We start from the raw sequence: 25,683 nt of genomic DNA, 5'->3' as shown, positions 1-25,683 counted from the left end.
GCTGGCAATGCTCCTACTTATGTAGCTCAAAATGCCATTATCCTTCTTGGCGACAAGGGCACACTGTTGACTCATATCTAGCTTCTCGTCCACTGTAACCCCTAGGTCCTTTTCTACAGAACTGCTGCATAGCCACTCGGTCTGTAGTGGTGCATGGGATTCTTCCATCCTAAGTGCAGGACTCTGCACTCGTCCTAAGTGCAGGACTCTGCACTCGTCCTAAGTGCAGGACTCTGCACTCGTCCTAAGTGCAGGACTCTGCACTCGTCCTAAGTGCAGGACTCTGCACTCGTCCTAAGTGCAGGACTCTGCACTCGTCCTAAGTGCAGGACTCTGCACTCGTCCTAAGTGCAGGACTCTGCACTCGTCCTAAGTGCAGGACTCTGCACTCGTCCTAAGTGCAGGACTCTGCACTCGTCCTAAGTGCAGGACTCTGCACTCGTCCTAAGTGCAGGACTCTGCACTCGTCCTAAGTGCAGGACTCTGCACTCGTCCTAAGTGCAGGACTCTGCACTCGTCCTAAGTGCAGGACTCTGCACTCGTCAGATTTCTTTTGGCCCAATCCTCTAGTTTGTCTAGGTCCCTCTGTATCCTATCCCCACCCTCCAGCATATATATACCACTCCTCCCAGTTTAGTGTCATCTGAAAACTTGCTGAGGGTGCAATCCACGCCATCCTCCAGATCATTAATGAAGATATTGAAGAAAACCAGACCCAGGCACTCTGCTTGATACCGGCTGTCAATTAGTCATGGAGCCATTGATCACTACCCATTAAGCCCAATGATCTAGCCAGCTTTCTACCCACCTTATAGTCCATTCATCCAGCCCATACTACTTTAACTTGCTGGCAAGAATACCATGGGAGACCGTATCAAAAGCTTTGCTAAAGTCAAGGAATAACATGTCCACTGCTTTCCCCTCATCCACAGAGCCAGTTATCTCATCATAGAAGGCAATTAGATTAGTCAGGCATGACTTGCCCTTGGTGAATCCATGCTTACTGTTCCTGATACTTTCCTCTCCTCTAAGTGCTTCAGAACTGATTCCGTGAGGACCTGCTCCGTGATTTTTCCAGGGACTGAGGTGAGGCTAACTGGCCTGTAGTTCCCTGGATCCTCCTCCTTCCCTTTTTTAAAGATGGGCACTACAATAGCTTTTTTCCAGTCATCCGGGCCTCCCCCGATCACCATGAGTTTTCTTACCTTTTTGGTGCCCACAGCTCTTCACAGATTTCACTCCCGAGGCATGTATCTTTGGTTGCTAGCACTGCATCACCAAAGGGAACAGTTTCCTGAGGTAAACAGAGAACACAGACATGCATGTTTAACAGGGGGCATTGCCTTATAGGAGTTAAAAAATTAATCCCCAAAAAATAAAAATATTGAACTACATAAAATTAGTATCAAAGCAAAAGCACAATGCACATTCTCTAATCTCAAACTGATTTTACTTCGAGATAGGTCCAAAATCCAGATCAGGTTCTTACCTCTCCCAGAGTTCCAGTGGTGTTAGAAGCTAGGGTTTTGGTTCAGGCCCATCTCTTTTTAATTAAAGATCCTGGAAAACAGGGGTAGCCCATGCAGTTCTAGAAGCCACCCTCAGATTTAACAAAAAGGTGCGGCAATAAGTCAGAGCTGTCTACTTAGATCAAGATGGAGCACTTTGTGCTGTAACATGCAACTGTTGCAGGTTGCACCTGTGCATGAAGCAAGGAGAAAAATCTGTTCTATTTTGGGAAATTCAGGTATGATCCTCCAGCTCCTGGTAAGCAGCCAATGTGATCCTCTGTTGGGCAAACTTTGGACCCTCTTGCCTTGCCGCAGAACATTAACATTTAAGTAAATAAGGCTAAATTATACATTCATTCTCACAAATAACTCAAACTTCACTGAAACCACTGAATTTGCACTATTGTGACTGACAGCTGAATTTGGCCTAACAGTTTTTACTGTCATTAAGTTCTTTTTGATTAAGTTATGCCTAGTTGACACTAAAACAAAATCAGAAAACACATTCCTTAAACTCACCTGTCCTGTCACCTCCTGTATCATCCTGGGGAGAAAATATTCTTCCACAAACCTAAAACAATTATACAAATCAGCAATGCTCAGAAATAAATTTTCTGCTTGAACTCAATGCTACAGTCAATGCTAACCTGATGTTTCATAGAATTCGTCAGAAGGGACCATTATATCAATGCATGTGGATTGTGCCGCAAGGCGGCCAGAAATCCATGCTCCATTCTTGAGGTAGAATCTTCTGTAAACATCTAGAGAAGATACCCAGCTGGAGGTGGGTTTAGATCCCTAAACAGGCTGGGGACCCTTCCAACCCTAGACTCCACGGAAAGGATTCTGCTTGGTTTGAAGGCAGTCAGGGGAAGTAGTATGGAGGGGAAGGACACTCCCACATTGGCAGCAGATTCTCTATTCTTTAAAGAGCCTCCCCTCCATGCATGGCTGTATGGGATACAAGTTTAGTCCTATTTAAAGAGCTTTCTAAATGAAATACCATTAGGTGGCTTAAATGAATTTCCCTTGCTGCTGAACCTGCAGTAGAAATAATGAATTGGCATGGGGATTTCAATCCCTTTGCTGTAACTGCAATGGCAAATCCATGCTTTTTAGCAGCCTCAGTAGTACATTGTACACAGCCCACCGTGCTCTGCTCCATGGGGTAAACCATCGAAGTTCCCTGTAATTTCCTGTATTTGCCAGTATCATCTTTGGCCTGATCAGAAGAATTTTCCTTTAAAAAAAAAAAAGGTGGGAGAGAGGGTTTAAGCACTTACACTGCAACAAAGGCAAATGAGTATTAAGAAATGCCAAGTTTCTATTTATTTTTTCAGTATGTTTACTTTGCATATTTGACAGCAATTTATATACAGTCATTTTCACTGTTTCCCCTTGCATAGTCTGCCTGTTTCAGCTTCCTCTCTTGGCTTCGTAGGTCCATCATACAGCAGTGGGAATCTTTGATGTTTACATTAAGAAGACAGACGTGATTGTAAATAGAAAGTTCACAAAAATTGCCCATCTCTTTGAAATTAACAGGTATGAAGCTGGCGTTGCCCCTTTAAATATAAATGTGTTCACATATGATTTGTTTTCGATTGATAACTATATGCAAAGAAGTTAACCTAACCTGTGACTATAAAAGGTATTATCTAGATAAGAAATACATACTTGTTTAAAAAGATCACTCTACAGTTGTAGCGAACATTTCTGCACATAACAGGCCTGTACAAAAAAAAGCATCAGTGTTACCTGAAGCTAAGTTTATTAAATAAAACAAGCTGATTATTGAAAAACACTCCAATTAAAAATATCTACCACATTCCAGGAGATCTGCTGCAAATGTGATATATATTTTAGCATCCTTTGCCACATTTGACTGGTATGGTATCTCCAGCGGTGTCAACAGAGTAGAAAAGCTGACCTTATATATTTAATTTTAAAATGATGCAATTCAGAACCACTTAACCTAATACAGCACATAATTGAAAACATTTTCCCTAATGTCAATGTAAGGTTGCTTCTACTCATGAAAGTAGTTTCTCTGTGATAGCTAGTTAGGATCATAAAGCCCTTGACATATATTTATAAATAGAGCCTCAACATTCCTGGGATAGATGCAAGTATTAATCCCATTGGACAGATGGGTAAACTGAGATACAGAAAGGTTGAAAGAATTGTATATGATCACACAATGAGTCCATGATCACCTGGAAATAGAACCCAGACTTTTCGTTTCCCAAGAGTATGCTCTAAATCCTAGTGATCCTTCCACTCAAATCTCTTTAAAAAAAGAATCATCAGAAATCTCTTTTTTCCTTCTGGATACAAACAGGGTCGTTTCACTATTTTTAAGTTTGAAAAATAAAAACCCCAGGTTTTTATTTTTTACTTTCATACTACAGCTCTTCCCATGTAAAAACTTCACGTGCAGGAGCAAAGCTCCTGGTACTGTGTAGGATTCATACAGGGTTCATGCACTTGGCAACATTCAGGGCACACCCCAAGTGTTGTATAGGAGCTGTGCACACACACCTCCTCTCAAGGGCATGAACCTTGGAATCTCGCCCAGATGACATGAACCGTGGGAAGCCTCCCAGGACTGGGCTCAAGGCCCGAGAGCAAGGAATGCGGTAGATAGAAATTGGTAAATAAGAATGTTAAACAAAGCCAGTGTATTCCTTTTATCTGTTGGAGAATGTAATGCGCGGGGGGAGAGAAAAGAATAAAGGAGAGAGTGGAAAGCTGACAGGCAGAAGTCCGTTGGCAGACCAGCCTGTTTGCTTGCTTAAAGCTTTGTGCTGTCTTGTCATTGAACCGCAACAGTACTGGACAACAACATTAAATACAGAGGATAAGTTTTCAAAAGTGCCTTTGTGACTCAGGAGCCCAAGTCCCATTTTTAAAATAACTTAGGCACTTTGAAGCCTAAATCACTTTTAAAAGTGGGGCTTAGGAGTCTAAGTCATTAAGGCACTATTGAAAAATTTTCCTATCTACACCTACAACTAAGGTCAACTAGCTACATCATTTAGGGCTACGAAAAATTTCACATCCCATTCAATGTAGTTAGGTCAACCTAACCGTCACTGTATACCCTTCCTTCGACCAAGCTACCACCTCTTGATGGGGTGGATTTACTAAAGCAACTGAAAACCCCTTCCTGTTGATGTATTAAGTGTCTATGCTACAGTGCTAAGCAATGCTATGACTGGGCCACTGTAGCTCTAGAGTCCTTACTATCCAGTAGTGCAGGGGTGGCCAACCTGTGGCTCCAGAGCCACATGCGGCTCTTCAGAAGTTAATATGCGGCTCCTTGTATAGGCACCGACTCCGGGGCTGGAGCTACAGGCGCCAACTGTCCAATGTGCCGGGGGAGGGTACTTACTGCTCAACCCCTGGCTCTGCCACAGGCCCGGCCCCCACTCCATCCCTTTCCATCCTCTTCCCTGAGCCTGCCGTGCCCTCACTCCTTCCCCTTCCCTCCCAGGGCCTCCTGCATGCCACGAAACAGCTGATCAGGAGGTACGGGGAGGGAGGGGGAGGCGCTGATTGGTGGGGCTGTGGGTGGGTGGGAGGCGCTAGGAGCAGGGGCGGGAGCTAGTGACATATAAATTCTGGCTCCTTCTCAGGATCAAGCTGGCCACCCCTGCAGTAGTGTCTGCTCAGGCACCCAGGTCACCTTTTTCCCGTGCAGCTGCCTCTTCATAATAAGTACACAACACTTACATTCCCACATCACAGATGATGTCTTGAGTGGCAGGAGATTCCAAAAGCTTTGCCAGAACTTCAAATGAATGTAAGAGTGTATCGGACTCATAATAGTGATCTGAACAGCCATAGCCACTGTGTACAAAAAGTTACAAAGCAAAAAATTCAGATGAGATCAGTAAGCCACTGCCACTTAAAATAAATAAAAACAACTCTCAAACAGATGGAAATTACACAGAGTACAAACAAACTATATAGTTTACCATTTACATTGACAGCATTTAAAATTCTACAGTATTGTTGTTGAAGTATTCTTTTTCACAAAAAAATAACATGGTTTAAACTAAGAACAGAACTGAACATTACATTTACCATCTGGAATTTTCATTATAATACACTTAATAATTGATGCCACTGTGAGTTGTAAAACAAAGGACCCAATCCTGCACCCTTCACTACCATTAATACATTTTTGCTCATAAAGCCAACCCTGGGGTTTAAACTGCAATTTGCATACTATTACACAGAGTATTCTGCATTACGATTTGTTCTTGACCATTCATTGTTGTTTAGTTATTCTGTTGATGAGCAATATACACTTCTCCCCCTTGAAAAGATACCAAATATACAGGAATTAAGATGGTCTCACCAAATTTCAAGCTCTGGTCCAAGTCTGTATCTTGCTCCTTTGTATTTTGCTATTTCAATGCCTATAAAATGGTGGGGGGGGGGGGGAGAAGATGAGTCCATTCTAAACAGAAAACATTAAATGGTAATCTAACCTGTCAGCGTGCAGAGGGGATCCCAGTATTGGACATAAAGTCTCAGGTTGGTTTTAATAGTCTCCATCCATATAACAGTGTCATCCTGTAATCTTTTAGTCCTTTTGAAGTGTCACTATCCTTTTTGGCTCAAGTTTATTTAGAGGCAGATTTTTCAGAAGAGCTCAGTTTCCATTTAGCACCTTAACAAAATGGCCAGATTTTCAAAAGTGCTTAGCAATAATCATTCATTTACATACCTAACTGGGAGCAGAGCTCTTTTGAAAATCTAGCCATTAGAGCCTTATAATGACAAAGGGAAGCTAAAAAAAAAGGAAATGGGTCAGAAGGGGCTGTACAAACTGAAGCAGTGGTTCGGTGCAGTGACTTCTACACACGTGAGGCTGCAGCAGCTCCTCCTCACAACTATACCATACTGGGAGAGCTCCACAGGTGCAAGAACAAGGAAACAGGCCTTGCACAACAGATCAACTCCTGGAAAAGCAGGGCTGAAAATCTACTGTGCGAACACTGATGCTGGCTTGACCACTGAGAGCTTCAGCTGCCTCTGTGCACTGCCACAAAGGAGGGCATCATAGAGGCAATCTCTGAGCTGCTCAGAAAGGGTCCTTTCTGCCTGGTCAGGAAGGGACTGGGCTTTTATCTTCACTCTTCTCCTTCCAAGCAGCACCCTCCTCTTTTCCCCCCACTCTTCCTTTCCCACTTTGAGCCAGAGTGGGTCAGCTGGCAGGACAATCTTAGGCTTTCCAGGTCCTCAGAGCAGTTCCTGGTGTCACTTTCCCATGGCTCTCTTCCCTGTCATGGGAAAGGGACACAGGGAGCCACACTGGGGACCAAAAAGCCTAAAACTGTCGGCTGACCCACTCTGGCTCAAAAAAAAAAAATCCCATTTTAATTCAATCAGGGCAACAACATCACCCCCTGCGCTGAGTTTAGCTAGACACCAGTGGGGCTCAAGAGTTCATGGACCGCCTGCATGGGGCTCAGTTCTCTAGTCACCACCCACTTTGCACCAGCTGCAGCCCCAACAGGTTGAGAGAAAGCTCCCGCCCCCAAGGCCAGGGAGTCACCGCTTCCCCGCTAGGTGATGGCTGAAGCCTTGCCCCTAACGTGCCCCCACTTGCTTTTTAAAATCCGTGCCAAATTGCCATCAAAATCTAGAGCCCACTGGTTGAGGGCACAGGTAGCCACTGTCACGGTCCTGCCCATGGCTGCAGCTCCGCCCGGGGCGCCGCTCCTCCCCCGCAGCTGGCCGCACGCGAAGCGGCTCCAGCCCGGCCAGCAGCAACACACTGCACCAGCCCTAAGCGCTTCCGGCGGGGCTGACGTTTTCCTTCCTGCCTTCCCTCCTCCCCCCAGATCAGAGCACAGCCTCCAAGGGGCCCTTGTCAGGCTTCTCTTCCTCAGCTGCTCGCGTCAGTTTCCAGCTCTCATGCCCTAGCAGCAGGCTGCAATGTTTGGGAAGGGATCTAAACGCCGCAAGGGATTCCAAGCACATTGTATCGGGAGGGGCGGGAGTGTTCATGAAAACGTTTGTATTCATAGTAGGTTTTAGTAATTTTTTTTTTAAATGACCCATTCCCACTGCTTTGGGTCTAAACTATCTTAGGGGGCCCCTTTAAAACAAGCATGCTTTTGCTTGATTTACCAATCCATGTAATATTTGGGGTTGTGCCATTCATTCAGTGTATACAAGGTTCTGTTATAGAGCTTTTCAACTGAAAAAGCTTATGTTTTGTTATTTAAAATATAAGGTGTAAGGCACCTAAATGCTTTAGTGGTGGCCACTGACATTTACATTTCTAACAAATAAAATGAAGGTGAAAGATTGAAAATACTAAATCTAATCCTGCTCCCATTGTAATCAAAGACAGAAGTCCCCTTTGACTTCAGTGGGAACGGGATTGGGTCCATTTTTTCTTTTGTGTGCCCTCTGATTGGTGCTGAACATACCCAATTCTCACTAAGTTAAGTGGCAGTTGATATGGGTGTTCAGAAGATCACAGAATTATTAAACTTAATTGTACTCCCATCTCACACCTTGCTCTATGAAGTTTCTCACCCAGACAGTTTACATGACCAATTATTAGGTATTAAAGTGGTTTGTGCAATAGCACCTTATTGAAGAATGCAGCCAAAATCCTGAGTGCGACTTCTTCTCCTGCTAGAATCTTTATTCATGTGTTAACTATTTCTCAGCTATTGTAATTCCCTCACATAGGGGCTCCCTGAGTCCATTGTGCCCAGAACACTGACAATACTACTCCATTGTCTTGTCCTTTAGCTTCTTTAATAGAGATGAACCCAAAGCAAAACCTAAGATCCAAAGGCTCCAGATTTTGGGAGCAATTCAAGATTCCAGAAGTTTGGGGCTTAGGCCCAGACTAATTTTGTTGCTTCTAATCAGTCTCTCAGTCCAGTTGCCCTCTAGGTTTTCAAAGCCCCCACAGATCTCATTATCATCCTCTCTTCTACAGTTGGGGGTCACTCTGAGGGCTTGTCTACATGGTAGGGTAATGCACTGTATGGGGGAGTGGTTTCTAAAATGCACTAATGTGTTGTGCATTAATTGATCTGTGTAGACCCTGCTGGTGTGTACTGAAGGTTCCATAGTATGTTGAAGTGCACTAGGGAACTTTTTGTGTGCATCAGCAGGGTCTGCACAGATCAATTAATGTGCAACTCATTAGTGCGCTTTAGGAATCACACCCTTGTAGAGTGCATTGCCCCCACCCCATAGATAAGCCCTACATTGTGCTGTCCCATCTATCACTTCTGTCCTCTTAAAACCTTTGCGCCTTTCAGTGCTTTTTCCTCTGACCGCTATTTACATTGAATCAAGCCCTTAAGGTAGCCATTGTATTGTAATGTGCCAACTCTGTGGATGGTAGGATTGTAGCGGCCATCAGCTCAGCCATCAAATCTGGAAGCAGCATCATTATTTATTTCAAAAGTATAAACTATGATTTTTTTAGGTATGGACTGATTATAAAGTTATGTTAGTTTCATAGTACAGTCCAGTGAAAAAATGGTATAGTTTGGTGTGGTTTATGTTTTCATCTCACCCTTCATTTGATATGGAAGTAATCTCTCCTGGTTCCCTAGCTGAGTGACCTTCTGAACACAACTTAGTTTGTAGTGGAAAAGACAGTGTAGTGAGTCAGTGTGCTGTAGTCAATTACATAGGTCAGGAGAGAGGGAGTCAGGGAACTGAGGTCTAATTGACTCTGCCTCTCCTTGTTATGTGACTTTGAAAAGTCACTTCACTTCTGTTTCCTCTCTCTCTTTTGTCAATTTAGATTCTGATCTAAACTCTTTGAGGCAGGGACATTCTCTATGTGTTTGTACAGCCCCTAGCACACATACGTTCAGTTGGAACCTATACATGTTACTGCAATAATAGCAACAATAATAATAGCAATGTAAACATTATTTTAAAAATATTTTACATTTATATGATGGTATCCATTCCCAAAGAATCCTAAAGCACTTTATAAATTACATACAAACAGTGTTGCCAAACCCAAGCACTCAAAAATCATGAATTGTGCCCCCAAAATCATTAGATTGCTGTAAAAATCATAAGATTTTTTAAAATTAATAATTTGGAGATCTTCATATTTGCCTTCTGAGGCTGAAAACTCTTCAGGTCACATTTTCAGACTTTTCTCTGCAACTATAAAGGCTAGAAACTTCCTAGGGTTTTTAATGAAAGCTGAGAATCTCATGCAATCACTTTAATTCAGAAGTTGTGACTTTAAGAAAAACACCAGATGTCGCAGGGCTCATGATACAATTGCAAAAGTAGCAACACTGAAACTGCACCACTGAAATGCAGCCAGTTCTAGGGTGGAGGGCAACAACCAACTAGCACAAAGTATGCTGCACAACTGAGTGATTATAGGCAGTGGAAATTTTGGCCAGCTAGACTGGGATTTATGCTATGGGATCTTTAATCCACACAGAGCAGACACATCCTTGGATTTTGAGGGTTTGTTTAAATTATTCTGAATCAAATCTGCTATCCAGTAGAATACAGTAAAATACTTTGCAGGCTGAAAGAACATAGCAGCTTGCAAGGGACTCAGTGAAGCACAAAATGTCACGGATGAACACAGAAAACAGCAGCTTCCCTAGTCACCAATCTCTTATATGTGAAGATCAGCATTTTCAAAATGTCCATTAATGTTGGGCACCAGTTGGGTGCCCAAATTTAATGAACACTTCATAAAATGTAGGACTTAGTCTCTCTGTGATTCAACTGGTTAATAACACCAATGTAGTTTTATGTTACTTTTTTATTCATCGTTAAGTGTCTTGTGAGACTTTTTTAATTGTTTGTAAATCACAGTGAGATTCTCAGATGGAAGGTGCTATAGATGTGCAAAGTATGATGACTTCAAAAATTAAATGGATTATTCCTGTAATCATTAACTTAAAATTTGCACCACAATGCGCAGGCAAAGATCTCTTCTGCAGTCATAAATGGCACAGACACAAATGCACTACTTCGAACTAACCTTAAGACTGCAAGTGATAGAGTGCTCAGATTAAAAGATAAATAGTTCATTTTTTATCTATCTACGTACGTGCTGGAACCCGGAGTGCTGAGGGTGCTGCTGGGATAGGGTTTACAATGTGGTTCAATGGCTCCCAGCAGTCCCCCCCATCCCCCCGCTATACAAATTGTTCCAGCATCCCTGTCTGTCTAGATTTTTTTCTGTAAAATATTCATAGGGTGGTGGTTGTCATGGTTATTTCATGAGCTCGCTGGTGGTTTGAAACAGTTGCACCAATCCAGCTATGTAGCACCATGTGATGTTTGAGAGAACATGCAGGTGATTGGACAGTAGCTTTAATATGTAACTCCTGAGGGAGTGGCAAAGACTAAAAAGAACTTTAACCAGCCTGAAGTAGCCTGTTTTGTTGGTACTTTTAAGAGTTCAGCTGGGTGGAACCACAAGCAAAGAAGAGGGTAAGGAGTATTTATATTATAATCGGGTTTCTAATTGGAATAGAAACATAGATTTGAAACAGATCAGAGTCAATAAGTAAATCAGATAATCAGTAATATAAATCCTGTCTTAAGCAACAGTATGCATATACGTGTTGCAAAATGTATTACAAGAGGTTCATAACGATAATGGATAGAATATGGTTAGAAAACATGGACAAAAATGAAAATTTGACCACCAAAAAACGATTTTTGTTGTGATTTCCTCAATTTCTGTCTTAGATCCAGTTTTCTGACCTGCGCTAGAAATGGGGTAGCTGTGGTCCTTTATAATGTGACCATTTTGCATTGCTGTTTATTTCTGAATTGGTGGCAGTCTGCTCCATATTGTGAGGCTGTTTTTGCAGCTTCCTTTCTCTGCCTTGCCTTTTAACAACATCTTCCAATTCTGATAGAGAATTACAGCTTTTTTTTTTTTTTTTTTTTTTTGTAAAGCAGATATTCTGTTTGCAGAGTTAAATAAAGCAATTTGAGCAATACAGCAAGGGAATAAGAGACCTTTCTTACCCAACTGGTGTTGGAAAAGATGTGCTACCTGATCTTAGATTTCTACAGGAAAATTGGAAGAACATATGTTTATGCAACTTCTGTTTTAAATGTATATACAAACTGATCACTGTGTAAAACAAGCTTCATGCTTGCAGGAACTATTTGATTCTTGATCTGTTAAAGACTTATCTGCACATACACTGTATGGTTTTTGTTGTTAAATATTATGTTCGAACCCATATTGGTCCTTAGGAGGGAAGGGAAAATAGCATTTAGCAAGACAGAGTGAAAGAAACTGGAAGATTAAACTGTTGTGTAATAAACAGACAAGCTTTATGTAGGGGTGTTCTTTTTGGGGGGAAGGGTTGTTGTATGACATGCTAAACAATTCCTCTGCTTAATACATACAAGACTGGTGGCAAGTAACAATGGTTTCGCTAATCATGGTTTTTAGTTAAACATCCATGATCCATTAATCTTTATTGAATGAGTCTCTTGCATACAGCTGCTATTTTCTTTCAACACGCAAAATAGTTTATAGTATTCTATAGGAGAGCTGATGTGAGTCAGGATTCATTTAAAAACAAAATCAATAAATAACTAAGGTTCTGTCTTATTTTTGTGAATTAAAGATCCCATCACACTTCATGCAAATGTCCTTTGTCAAAATTTCTCCCCCCTCTCAGTTTTGCAGCATTTTTTTTTTTTTTTTTGGTGCCCTTTGTTGAAGGCTTCCGGCCATTCCAGAGGTGGTTGCATTTCAGTGGTGCTGTACGTCTTTTATAAAGCACTCTGATGAGATGGGCCTGAAGCAAACTTACAATCCTGAACCACAATGAAAACCACATTAACTATCAATATTTAAAATGACTTACATATTTTTTTACTCTACGATCTTTGTGCAATTCTCCTAATACAAAATCACAGGTTGTGCTTATATAATAGATAGAGTAATTCTTTATAAAGATGAAAAATATTTTCAGATTCTGGACATAGGAATATGATCACTGTAGCCCAGCTCTGACTGACAAAACTTAGGCCTTGGCTACATTTGCGAGTTACAGCGCAATGAAGGAGCCCTGGGCACACTAGCTCACTCCCCGTCCACACTGGCAAGGCAGGTAGAGCACTCTGACTCTGCGGCTACAGCGCTGCTGGTACTCCACCTCGGCAAATAACGTTTGCTGCACCTCCGCTGGAGCGCTGCGGCGCCAGTGTGGACGCCCTGGTCCTATTGTGCGCTCTGATCGGCCTCCAGAAGTGTCCCACAATGCCTGTGCTAGCCACTCTGGTCATCACTTTGAACTCTACTGCCCTGCCCTCAGGTGACCAACCGTCAGATCCGCCCTTTACATTCTCTGGGAATTTTGAAAAATCCCTTCCTGTCATATGTGTTACTTGAGTCGATATCATCGGAGCCCTCACTGTCACTTTGGATCGTAAGGAATAACTCGACTGCCAAATGTGATGCGTTGGCGAGACTCGTCAGCATACTCCTCAGCAGTTCAGGCTCCATTCCCACAGACCGGAAGGGAAGACAGAGCGCGCAATACAAAAAACGTTGAAAGATGGCGCCAAACGTGAACAGAAGCAAAGGGAATGCTGGGATGCAAAACAATGCATCACGGGGCGTTGGGACAGGACCCAGAATGCCCCACACTCCCCGCCCCCTTCCCACAAGCCACAGTGCCAGAATGGGAAGAGGTGCTCTGTGGGATAGCTACCCATAATGCACCACTCCCAATGCTGCTGCAAGTGCCGCAAATGTGGCCACGTCAGTGCGCTTGCAGCTGTCAGTGTGGACAGACTGCAGCGTCTTCCCTACTGCGTTCTACAAAGGCGGGTTTAACTCACAGCGCTCTACATCTGCAAGTGTAGCCATGCCCTTAATATCATCGCATCTTTAAAAGCTGATGCTGTCTTTCCAAAGGGGAACAATGAGCCAGTAGCCACTCTAGTCACACCTCCTTTTAAGAATTTGATTGGATGTAAGAAGTGGTCACAGAGGAAACAGCACTAAAAGGAACTAAAATTTAGAAGGTTTTCTGAGGAGGGGAAGTATCCACTAGAGCAGAGTTTGCAATTGATAAGGTTGCATAATTTTAAAAGTCTGCCCCCCAACACACACACAGGTACTACACAGATACCTGGATGGGAAAGATTTCAGAGTAGCAGCCATGTTAGTCTGTATTCGCAAAAAGAAAAGGAGTACTTGTGGCACCTTAGAGACTAACCAATTTATTTGAGCATAAGCTTTGGTGAGCTACAGCTCACTTCATCGGATGCATTTATCCGATGAAGTGAGCTGTAGCTCACAAAAGCTTATGTTCAGATAAATTTGTTAGTCTCTAAGGTGCCACAAGTACTCCTTTTCTGGATGGGAAAGTGGATAGAAAGAGGCCTATGCAGAAACTTTAAACACCAAAACCAAGTGGATCGGGATACCTGATAGGAAACCTCAGAGATTACAGGTGGGCTTGATCTCATAAGTTTAGATCCAAATGAAAGTGAAATGAAATTTTCCATGAATTCCTCCCCCACTGTGGTTTCTGGATTGTGAGTTTTACTTCAGACCCATCTCTGGTTAAGATGCTGAAGGATGGGTCAGAGAAGTAGCATGTTCACAATGTTCAGGACGCACTGAAGTTCAGAGAGAGAGTTTCAGGAAGTCCCTAGATGAAGGAATTTAAATAGCTAAGAAGCATGTAAGATGAGAATGAAGATTCCAGCACAAAGGAGAGTCATAATCAAGAACAATTAGCAGTTTTTTGTGCAATATTAACTTGATTAATTACCTTTGCAGCCTTGGAACTAGTTAGGTAAACTGTGTGTTGGACAGTTTCTGGAGCAGTAGAGATTTCCTAACTCATTATTAGCGTGGCTGGCTGCCTGTCGAGTGAGTGTTTTTGTTTTTCTTTTGTTGTGTTTGTTTTTATTACCAGAGTTTGGTTGAAAATGTGGGACTTGTCTACATGGGAAAGTGAATTTAAATCCATATTGTTATATCTTAAACCCCAGCCAAGTAGACACTTATTCCAGTGTAAGTAGGCTTGGCAGAATTAGATTTTAATTGTTTTATGATTTAAATGGTTAATGTAGGTGTTTTATAATTTAATTTAAATGGTTAATATAGGTGTATGTTTTAAAGCATTTTTATATTTTTATCTATTTAAATTTTCAAAGTTGTGGGAAATTGCAGTTTTGCTGATGAAGGTGTAAGTAAGGAGTATGGGGCCCATTGGGAGCGTTAAATCAACAATTACCCCTTTACATATATAGAAGAAAGTTTAGGTGAGCAACACCCAGACAGCTAACTCCTCCGGACAAAGGTATTTATGAACTGACATCTTGTGACAATGCTAGCTGTAGTAGCAACCTAGTCACTGACATTTCTGCAGCACAGAGAAGCCTGCAGGCTTATTTAGAAGCAATTAACCAGCTTCGGGGAGGAGGACATTACTGGGTGGTAATTGCTAGACTAATAACAAGACAGTTCACTCAGTAACAGGGCAGATACATATTTGGGGGAGAGAAAGTCATGGAGAGTTAGGGTGACCAGATAGGCACCTGTCCTGATGCTATATGAGAAAAAGCCCCGAATATCAAGACTGTCCCTATAACATCGGGACATCTGGTCATATAAGAATGGCCACACTGGGTCAGACCAAAGGTCCATCCAGGCCAGTACCGTGTCTGCTGACAGTGGCCAATGCCAGGTGCCCCAGAGGGAGTGAACCTAACAGGAAATGATCAAGTGATCTCTCTCCTGCCATCTCTCTCCACCCTCTGACAAACAGAGGCTAGGGACACCATTCCTTACTCATCCTGGCTAATAGCCATTGGAGAGTTCAGAAGGTGAGCTGAGGAGAAGAGGGAAGCTGTGTGGAAATCTCCTCTAACTGTATACTTTTCATATGATTTGTTATGTGTTGAAACTGAAGGTTAAATACATGGGTGCTGGAAAGGAAACAGCCTGAGAGACCACGAAAACAGGCTAAGCAGCGCTGCTCACTTGGGTAGCTGAAGAAGCACCTTGTGGCACTTCTACAACTAGAAATGTCAACCTGACATTTCGCTAGTGCTAACAGGAGTCCTAATGAGATTCAGAGTAACAGCCGTGTTAGTCTGTATTCACAAAAAGAAAAGGAGGACTTGTGGCACCTTAGAGACTAACCAATTTATTTGAGCATAAGCTTTCGTGGGCTACAGCCCACTTCATCGGATGCTGTAGCTCACGAAAGCTTATGCTCAAATAAATTGGTTAGTCTCTAAGGTGCCACAAGTACTCCTTTTCTTTTTGCTAATGAGATTGTTTTTTTCCCCCTGGTGTTGCAAGCTGGGCATGTGTGGAGAGGGAGATGGTGTTATCCAGGCTGTTACTCTGGAGAAGTAAATGTGATTTTTGTTTGTTTGTCTTGTTTTTAATTCTGCTTGGTAATAGATTACAGCTTGATTAGTTCGGACCTTTTCTGTGTTTCTGAATTAATAGAGATTGTTGCCGGCACCCAGTGCCGAGAGGCTAAACAACAGCTGGAGTTGGTTCGCTACCCGGTGTGATACACCCAATAATCACAACGGGGTGGAGAAGCAGAAAAGTTTATTTGCAGCTGCAAAAAGGTACAGGGAGAATAGAAACTCAGATCCTGCACACAGAGCAGGAAGTTACACAGGCTTTTGTACATCCTTTTTCCCAGCATACTTATCCAATAGCAAGCTGCCCCAAGTATTCATATAGCCAGCCAATCCAGTTCCCAGCTAGTTCCCTTGTTCTCTGTATCATTTGTTAAACCATACATAAAGCTGCTTTATTCAGCATTGTTCTTCCATATCTGCCCTGTTTCGCCTTGCTTAGTTTCAGGCAGTCTGACGCTGCAACATGTTGCAGATCCTCAGCATAACTGCTGCGAGTGCCTCCAGGCGGGGGGGCCAAGGACACTTGGGCCTAGTACGCAGAGCTGCTGCGAGTGCCTCCAGGCGGGGGGGGGGGGGGGCGCTAAGGACACTTGGGCCTAGTGCGAGGGGGCTTCATCGACACTCATGGTCTTCCATCCCCTCGAGTTACCTAGTGGCCATGCCCCAGTGTCCCCAACAACTCCCTCCTTTGAGAACACTCAACAACCTTGGCTTTGAGTTTTCTCACTTGAGCTACTTATTTCTTTACAATAGGACTTTGCATAAGTACTTTGTGATAGCTCTGAAGAGAATGACATATTAACTTTTGCAAAAGATCCCTAACACATGATACTCCACAGCATAATACCAGTAATACAAGCAATACAGGAAAGAGAAGTTTCAATAACAGGCTAAATAAACCACCAAGTGAAAACAACAAACCCCAGCCTGAAAACAAGGTTTGCAATTAGAAGCAATTAACCAGTTTCGGGGAGGAGGACATTACTGGGTGGTAAACCACCAAGCCAAAACGACAAATCCCAGCCTGAAAACAAGGTTTGCAATTTAGAAGCAATTAACCAGTTTCGGGGAGGAGGACATTACTTACAATTGCTCTCTGGGGCAGTATAGGCAACCTGTGCTCCGGCATGGGCCTTAGCCTGTACCACCTTTTCATAGATCTCATAACTGCTATCATTTACATATACACAACATCGGGGCCCGACGAGGGCACAAACCCCTCCTTGGGATGCCAAGAGATAGTCCAAAGCCAGCCTGTTTTGGAGGGAAAACGTCCTGAGCTGCTGTACCTCTTTATTTAATGTTTTTACTGCTGATCCTAAATTGCTAACCGAGTCCTCTAACTCTAAGGCCACTTTCTCAAGTACCATTTGCAGCCTTACAGTATAGCGGCCTATGCATGCCATGGCTGACCCGGTAAACAGTGGCGCTATTCCCAGTACAGAGCACCCTACAAGCTTCTCGGTTGTGAGGGAATTCTTCATATTGCCCTCCAATACCGTAGTCAGTCGCCGCAGGGTCTTTTCTCGTGACTCAACAGAGGTGTCTCGGGCATTTCTAATCTTTCCTTTGGGCAGTGTGGCAGTTATTGACAGATGAGGAACTCCATGAGCTATATAACAGCTACCTGTCCAGTTGGCTGGCAGCACCTTGTAAGCCTTTCGGCCACATACAAAATAGTGACCCTGTAGGGCCCAGTAAGGACTGTTTCTTAAGGGGATTCCTGGGATATTTAAAGCTGCTTTGGCTGCTTTTTCAAACAGTTCATATGCCCCTAAGGGGGCATCCTATCCTCCTGATTGGGTACAAGTGGGGGCGTTTCTAATTGTGCCGTTCAAATTACACTCACCATAGGGACCACTACAAACCCACCATTGGCTTGCTACATTGGAGATATTAACTGGATGGCAAGTTATATTTCCAAATCTTTCTTTTGCGGTAAGATTATTTGTAAGGGTTTCCCTAAAAGGGGAGGAACCATTACACCCACACTGCTGTCTTCCCCTTTTGGTCTTTATCCAATACCCATCAGCCCACTGTGTAATAACACAGGAGCTTTTTCCCACAGGACGCCCATTGTGATCAGATTGGTTTCGGGTAAAACATAACACTCCCTCAGTGAGTACTGCAACTGAATACTCCTGGTCCTGATAGGTGGCTTGCTGTAAAGAGGTCTTATTTCAGAACGGCGAGTCCGTTCTTTCCTACTCTTTGGTGGCGGCTAATTCTGCTAGGGTCAAGGGCAGCATGTCAAGGGGCATTCCCGTTTTGGGGGAGAGTGGAGTTGGAGCACATACCCAGCAATCAGTCTGGTTTGTTAAAGTAGCAACATGATGTGCAAGCGAAACAAAGGAGTTATGCTCCCGATATGCACAGTTTGGAAATACCAATACAGAGAATAACAATGTTACCCAATTAATTATCGCCAGAGTCTTTTTAACCCAGGGTCTCCAGTACCTGGGTGGGCCCATTTTAGCGTAAAGGTGCCCACTATTTGTGTCTTTTAAATAGTAGCTTTAGCCCAAGATCGTCACTAGATGAGAAGTCAGCAGATTGGACGGTCCAATCTGTATAAGTAGGGGCATAGCGAGCAGATCGAGGGACGTGATCGTTCCCCTCTATTCGACATTGGTGAGGCCTCATCTGGAGTACTGTGTCCAGTTTTGGGCCCCGCACTTCAAGAAGGATGTGGATAAATTGGAGAGAGTCCAGCGAAGGGCAACAAAAATGATTAGGGGTCTGGAACACATGAGTTATGAGGAGAGGCTGAGGGAGCTGGGATTGTTTAGCCTGCAGAAGAGAAGAATGAGGGGGGATTTGATAGCTGCTTTCAACTACCTGAAAGGGGGTTCCAAAGAGGATGGCTCTAGACTGTTCTCAATGGTATCAGATGACAGAACGAGGAGTAATGGTCTCAAGTTGCAGTGGGGGAGGTTTAGATTGGATATTAGGAAAAACTTTTTCACTAAGAGGGTGGTGAAACACTGGAATGCGTTACCTAGGGAGGTGGTAGAATCTCCTTCCTTAGAGGTTTTTAAGGTCAGGCTTGACAAAACCCTGGCTGGGATGATTTAACTGGGAATTGGTCCTGCTTCGAGCAGGGGGTTGGACTAGATGACCTTCTGGGGTCCCTTCCAACCCTTATATTCTGTGATTCTATGATTCCACTGTTCTGCTGACGAGGGGGCGGGTACTGCCTTCAGACGAGAGTGATGGATCCAGTTCTTGTGTCCCTCGATCTTTGCTGCTGTATGGGAGATCAGCAGGACGGTATAGGGTCCTTTCCATTTTTCCTGGAGAGGCTCGTCTTTCCAGGTACGAACAAGCACGGAGTCACCGGGCTGTAAGGAGTGGACGGGAGAGTCCAAGGGGAGAGGCTGGGAATCCTTAGTATACCTGTGAAGAGACAAGAGAACAGCAGACAGGGAACACATATACTGTGACAAAAAACCATTACCCAGCTTCCATTCCCCTGACAGAACCGGGGTGCCATTCATAGGCCATGCCCTTCCAAACATAATTTCAAAGGGACTAAGCCCTAATCGACCCTTAGGGAGAACGCGGATATGAAGTAGGACGAGGGGCGAAGCATCAGGCTATCGCGGTGAGGCTTCTTGGCACACTTTTGAGAGATGCCGTTTAAGGGTCTGATTGGTACGCTCCACTACCCCACTGGCTTGCAGTCTCCAGGGCGTATGGAGTTTCCAGGGGATCTGTAAGGCATGTGAGATGCTTAGAATGATTTTTGATGTGAAGTGTGTCCCGTTGTCAAATTCCATCCACAGGGGGAGTCCAAAGGGAGGAATGATCTCCTTAACAAACTTGAGGGCCACTGTTCTGGCAGTGCAGTTACGATATGGGAAGGCTTCTGGCCATCCGCTGAACCAATCCACTATGACAAGGAGATATTTGAACACTTGGGTCCGGGGAAACTCAGTAAAGTCTATTTGCCACACTTGTCCGGGGTCCGGAGTGGGTTCTAGGGCAGCTGGTGGCACAGAATGTCCCGGTCGGGGGTTATTCTTTTGGCAGACTAAGCAGTCTGCTTGTACCTGGGCAGCCAGGGGTCGGAGTCCGGAAGTGATAAAGTATTTTCCCTTTAGCTGGATAAGTGCTTCCCTGCCAGCATGCGTGGTTTGATGTAGTTTCTGCAGCACTGGCCGGATCAGGCCCTTTGGTAAGAGCACCTTCCCTTCCGGGGAATGGAGCCATCCCTCCTTTTCCCGGAGACCAAGTTTGTCAGTTAGCTGTCTCTCCTCCCCAGAGTACTGAGGGGTGGAAGCTCCCCTACTGATGGGATAAGGGCATGCATATGGACGTTTTCAGTCTGAGGGGATGGCAGGGTGGCAGCATGCTTAGCCTCTCTATCTGCCCGGGCGTTACCTCTGGCCACATCTTGATCTTCCCTTTGATGGGCTTTACAGTGTACCACCGCCACTTCCGAGGGAAGTTGTACGGCTTCTAGGAGCCGGAGGATTTGGGGCCCATACTTGACTGGGGAGCCTTGGGCTGTCAGCATTCCCCTTTGCTTCCATAGGCCAGCATGAGCATGGAGCACACCAAAAGCATACTTTGAATCAGTAAAAATGTTGACCCGCTTTCCTTTTGACAGTTCAAGTGCACGGGTCAGGGCTGTTAGTTCGGCAAGCTGGGCAGAGGTCCCAGCAGGCAAACCTTCAGCTTCCACAGTGTCATGGAGGGTCACAACAGCATAACCCTCCCTCCCTTGCCCATCTATTACAGTACTGCTACCATCAGTGTACCACTCATAATCTGCATTTGGGAGGGGTACATCCTTTAAATCCAGACGGCTGGAGTACTGGACATCTATGATCTCTAAACAGTCATGTTTCTGTTCCTCTGTTTCTGGCAAGAGGGTGGCTGGGTTAAGGGAGGGGCAAGACTGTAAGGTGACTTCAGAGTTCTCTAACAACTTAGCCTGATACCGAGCAATCCGAGCCTGGGTGAGCCAAAGCCCTCCCTTTGCATCCAATAAGGCTCGGACCATATGGGGAGTATAGATTTGCATAATCCCTCCCAATGTTAGCTGCTTGGCTTCCTCAAGCACTAGGGCAGTAGCTGCGACCACTCGTAAACATGCCGGCCAACCCTTTGCAATCTGGTCCAGTTGCTTAGAAAAATAAGCCACGGGACGTCTCCATGTTCCTAACAGCTGTGTGAGCACTCCTAGGGCCACCCCCTTTCGTTCATGTACATACAACTGAAACGGCTTACAGAGATCCAGCAGGCCCAGAGCTGGTGCTTCCATCAATTTTCTTTTCAGGATTTTAAATGCCCTGTCAGCCTCTGGGGTCCAATAGAAGGGGTCATGATCTGCTCCTTTTACACAGTCGTACAGGAGTTTAGCCCACAGTCCAAAACTCTGGGATCCATATCCTGTAAAAGCCTGCCATACCCGGAAATGCCCTGAGCCGCTTACGATTACTTGGGGTAGGAACTTGACAGATACCTTCCTTTCTTTCGCTTGAAAGCTGACGCTCTCCTTGCCTTATGTGAAACCCGAGGTACTGTACCTCTGGGAGGGCGATTTGAGCCTTACTCCATGCTACCCGATATCCCCAGAGTCCAATAAAATTCAGGAGGCTCACGGTGACTTTAAGGCAGGGGGTTTGGCCCACAGTGGCAATTAACAAATCATCTACATACTGCTGAAGGAGGGCCTCCTCATTATCCCACTCCTCTAGGTCCCTGGCCAAAGCCTGGCCAAAGAGGGTGGGGGAGTTTTTAAATCCCTGGGCCAACACTGTCCAGCAAAGTTGCTTTTTAACCCTTTTGCGGTCCTCCCACTCAAAGGAGAAAATCTCCTGTGACGGGGTGGCAACTGGGATGGTAAAGAAAGCATCTTTCAGAGTGAGGACTGAAAAATGGGTATACTGTCCCCCTATAGAAGCCAATAAGGTATACGGGTTAGGGACAAGAGGGTGCAAAGTCTTAACCCGTTCATTGACTGCCCTTAGGTCCTGTACCAGCCGATACGTGCCATTAGGCTTCTGTACGGGTAGAATGGGAGTGTTCCAGGCTGACTGACATTCCCGGAGAATACCATACATTAGGAATCGATCTGTAGTTTCCTGTAAACCTTCTCTGGCTTCCCTCTTGATTGGATACTGTTTTACTTGCACTGGGCCTTTCCCTGTTATGAGCTGAATAGTAACGGGGGTCTGGTGGGTGGCCTTTCCTGGAATCCCTGATGCCCACACGAGGGGATATACCTGGTCTTCCCACAGGCTCCATTCTGGGGCTTGCGTGGCTGAGGGCTCAACTGCAAGGGTCATGATCCATGCATTCTCAGGGGTAAGGTAAGCGTTATTTCATCCTCAGTAAAATGCAGGGTCGCACCAAGGCAACAAAGCAGATCCCGTCCCAGCAGAGGTGTAGGACGCTCAGGGAGGTATACCAGCTTGTGGGATATAGTTCTGTTTCCCAAAGTGCATTCCGCTGGGGCATACACTGGGCACTTGGTGTCTTTGCCTGTGGCTCCTACCACAGTAAGGGAATCTGCTACTGGCAACTGAAGGGGTCGATTTACAGCAGTTCATGCCGCGCCAGAGTCCACTAAAAAAATCTATTTATGAGCTTCCCACCCGCATCTTTACTCGGGGTTCCGGGGGTAGGGTGGTCCGTCTCCCCTGACACCCCTATTCCTGCTCCACCATCGCCATCATAGAGGCACTCCCCTTTTCTTTCCTCTTTGGGCACTCATTTTTCCAGTGTCCCTCTTGTCGACACAAGGCACACTGGTTGCGACCCAGTCGTCTCTCCTGCGTGCCCGGACGTTCGTGTCCACGGCCCCTTCCTCCCCGGCCACTTCTCTTAGTGCCGGCCTGTACCGCTGTTACCATCAGTCTCACTTGCTTTCTCTCCTTCTCTGTCTCTCTCAGACTATAAGCTCGGTTTGCAGTCTCTATGATTTGTGCCATGGTCATGTCCATTAAATCCTCCTTTTTTTGTAACTTTCTCTTAATATCAGGGGCTGCTCTGCTTGTAAAAATTCCCTTAATAATTGACTCAGTTGCCTGATCATCAGGGTCTGCATTAGTGTTCTGTCAAATTGTGTCCCGAATACGCTGTAGAAAGGCCCCTGGGCTTTCTTTTAAATCCTGCATTACTTCATATGGCTTTGCCCAATTATTATGTCGGACAGCCGAGTGACGAAGTCCATGCAAAAGCAACTCCTTATAGGAGGTAAGGCCGGTCATATCCCCATGATCATTTGGATCCCACCTGGGGTCTGCTCGGGGGACTTGTGCATCCGGGTCAGGGACATTAATACGATCCCGGCCGTACCATCTCTGCGCCTCCTCCCTTGCCTTGGACACAACCTGTTGTCTTTCAACCTCAGACAATAGGGTTCGCAGGAAGATGTTACAGTCATCCCAGTCCGGCTTGTGACTACTGAGGCACCCCTTAAAGACTGATATAAACCTGCTTGGGTTGGTGGAAAACTCTCCTGCCTGTGCTTTGAAAGCAGCCAAATCCACAGGATTAAAGGGCACATGAGTATAAACCTGCATAGTCGTGGCCGGACACCTGTCCGATCCAGACCGGGCGACTTTAGTTTTGGTGATTAAGGGGTATAGGCCAACCATTGGGGACTTACAAGGTGTGGGTGTAGGGGCCGAAGGGGACACCGGCTCTGCCATTACAGTGGAGGTGGGGGTCTGGGGACTAACATTAGCTGCTACCGAGCCAGTTGGAGTCAGATTACAGTGCTGTAAAATATCTGGTCGAGTACATAAAGTCAGAAACAAATGTGCATACATATGTTCATTCCATTTCCTTGTTCTCTGACAGAACAGGAGTAACTGAAGGATCGTGTTGTAATTAATTGACCCTCCTGGTGGCCACTACTCCTGGTCCTCTAGTTGATATTGAGGCCAGTCAACTGTACAGAATCGTTTTAATTGGCTCTTAGTCATCGGATCTGCACCAAATACCTTCCAGTTTGCTAGAATACATTCTAGGGGCATACACCGTGCCCTAACCCCCGAGCTCTGTCCCTGTCCCATACCTACAGGGTAACTCTGGGCGTCCCCAGGTTCCAACAGAGCATACAATCCGGATTTCAAAAGGTTCCTACCTTATCCAAGGGACCGGTTCCTCACCGTCGTCCGCAGCTGCTCCTCCCCTATGTCCAAGGGACCGGTTCCTCATCGTCGTCCACAGATGCTTCTCCACTATATGGCGTTGCACTGTTGTACCCTCCGGGGTTGATCAAAGCGCATCTCCTCTGAGGCCCCCGATGAACTCACCGGTGCGCGCTGGGCGTCGGTTCTCACCGCAATCCTCGACCTCCAGGAGGGGTCCGGGCAAGACTAAATTGCAGCCTCGTCGCCCACCCAGGGACGCCAAAAGCTGTTGCCGGCACCCAGTGCCGAGAGGCTAAACAACAGCTGAGGTTGGTTCGCTACCCGGTGTGCTACACCCAATAATCACAACGGGGTGGAGAAGCAGAAAAGTTTATTTGCAGCTGCAAAAAGGTACAGGGAGAATAGAATCTCAGATCCTGCACACAGAGCAGGAAGTTACACAGGCTTTTATACATCCTTTCTTCAGCATACTTATCCAATAGCAAGCTGCCCTAAGTATCCATATAGCCAGCCAATCCAGTTCCCAGCTAGTTCCCTTGTTCTCTGTATCATTTGTTAAACCATACACAAAGCTGCTTTATTCAACATTGTTCTTCCATATCTGCCCTGTTTCGCCTTGCTTAGTTTCAGGCAGTCTGACTCTGCAACATATTGTTGCAGATCCTCAGCATAACTGCTGTGAGTGCCCCCAGGCAGGGGGGGCCAAAGACACTTGGGCCTAGTACGCAGAGCTGCTGCGAGTGCCTCCAGGCAGGAGGGGAGGGGGCCAAGGACACTTGGGCCTAGTGCGAGGGGGCTTCATCGACACTCGTGGTCTTCCACCCCTCGAGTCACCTAGTGGCCATGCCCCAGTGTCCCCAACAGAGATGACACTGAAGGTGAGGAGACTCTATTAAAGAGGAGGTTGGCTGGAAAGCTGGTGTAGCCCACTGGCTCCTAGCAAGGTCCCAGTGGTGGACCCTCAGTTGGGCAAGGGGTATGTGCCACTTGTTGTATCCTTGGGGGCAGCAGTTTTAGGAAGAAATCACTTGACACACAGAGAGCTGTGAGCCATGAAAGCAGCCATTTATTTTCCACACACTGAACTAACCAAACCAGCCAAAACTGGCTGGGCTATCCCTTAATAAGCTAACTCGATTGCCATAGCAACAACAATGTGCAATTACCACAACACCACTACTTTGAAAAATGGTGTTTGAATACATGAGCGGTGACTTGCACAGGAAAACACACTGGGTTTGTCCACTTTGGATGCTTCTCTTTTTGATGACCAAAGGTCTGAAAACTTGTTTTTTGAGGCTGGGGTAAACGGGGGGAAGGGTAACTACTACATGCAATTGTCTTCCAAGGATGACTCTGTGGTTGACTGGAGGGCTATTATAACGTTCTGCTAGTACAAAGGAAATGAAACCCGAGCACCTGAGAAAGTAAAGGATCATTAGGGTCTGGCTACACTAGAAATGTTACAATGGAGCCACTGTAGTGCTGTGGTGTAGACACTACAGTGATGGAAGGGGTAATCACTGTAATAAATCTACTTCTCCAGGAGGCGGTAGCTAGGTCAACAGAAAATTCTTCCATCAACCTAGCACTGTCTATGCTGGGGCATAGATTGGTTTAATTACATCTTTCATGGGTGTGAATTT

At 45.2% G+C, this 25,683-nt stretch overlaps 2 protein-coding genes across 4 annotated transcripts in view; one reads left to right on the top strand and one right to left on the bottom strand.

The window, feature by feature from the left end:
- The window catches only part of NADSYN1 (NAD synthetase 1), a 28,625-nt gene extending 21,306 nt beyond the window's left edge, over positions 1–7,319 (bottom strand). For 2 of the 3 annotated variants that reach the window (XM_048854396.2, XM_048854399.2), the window contains exons 1-7: positions 7,135–7,319; positions 5,878–5,938; positions 5,247–5,363; positions 3,189–3,242; positions 2,662–2,751; positions 2,031–2,082; positions 1,206–1,294 (exon numbers count right to left, since the gene is read on the bottom strand). In XM_048854396.2, coding sequence (XP_048710353.2) covers positions 1,206–1,294; positions 2,031–2,082; positions 2,662–2,751; positions 3,189–3,242; positions 5,247–5,363; positions 5,878–5,938; positions 7,135–7,219 — 548 coding nt within the window. In that variant the 5' untranslated portion in view covers positions 7,220–7,319. The remainder of the gene's footprint in view (positions 1–1,205; positions 1,295–2,030; positions 2,083–2,661; positions 2,752–3,188; positions 3,243–5,246; positions 5,364–5,877; positions 5,939–7,134) is intronic. The other variant, XM_048854397.2, reaches the window with a different exon arrangement.
- A 3,571-nt stretch (positions 7,320–10,890) lies between these two features.
- The window catches only part of DHCR7 (7-dehydrocholesterol reductase), a 29,767-nt gene continuing 14,974 nt past the window's right edge, over positions 10,891–25,683 (top strand). Inside the window, exon 1 of the mRNA XM_048854742.2 lies at positions 10,891–10,985. The gene's annotated coding sequence lies outside the window, so the exon portion shown is untranslated. The remainder of the gene's footprint in view (positions 10,986–25,683) is intronic.

Source organism: Caretta caretta, chromosome 6, assembly GCF_965140235.1.
Source record: "Caretta caretta isolate rCarCar2 chromosome 6, rCarCar1.hap1, whole genome shotgun sequence".
Taxonomy (NCBI): domain Eukaryota; kingdom Metazoa; phylum Chordata; order Testudines; family Cheloniidae; genus Caretta; species Caretta caretta.
Note: the sequence above shows the minus strand (reverse complement) of the source record. Positions and strands in the feature narration are given on the sequence as shown.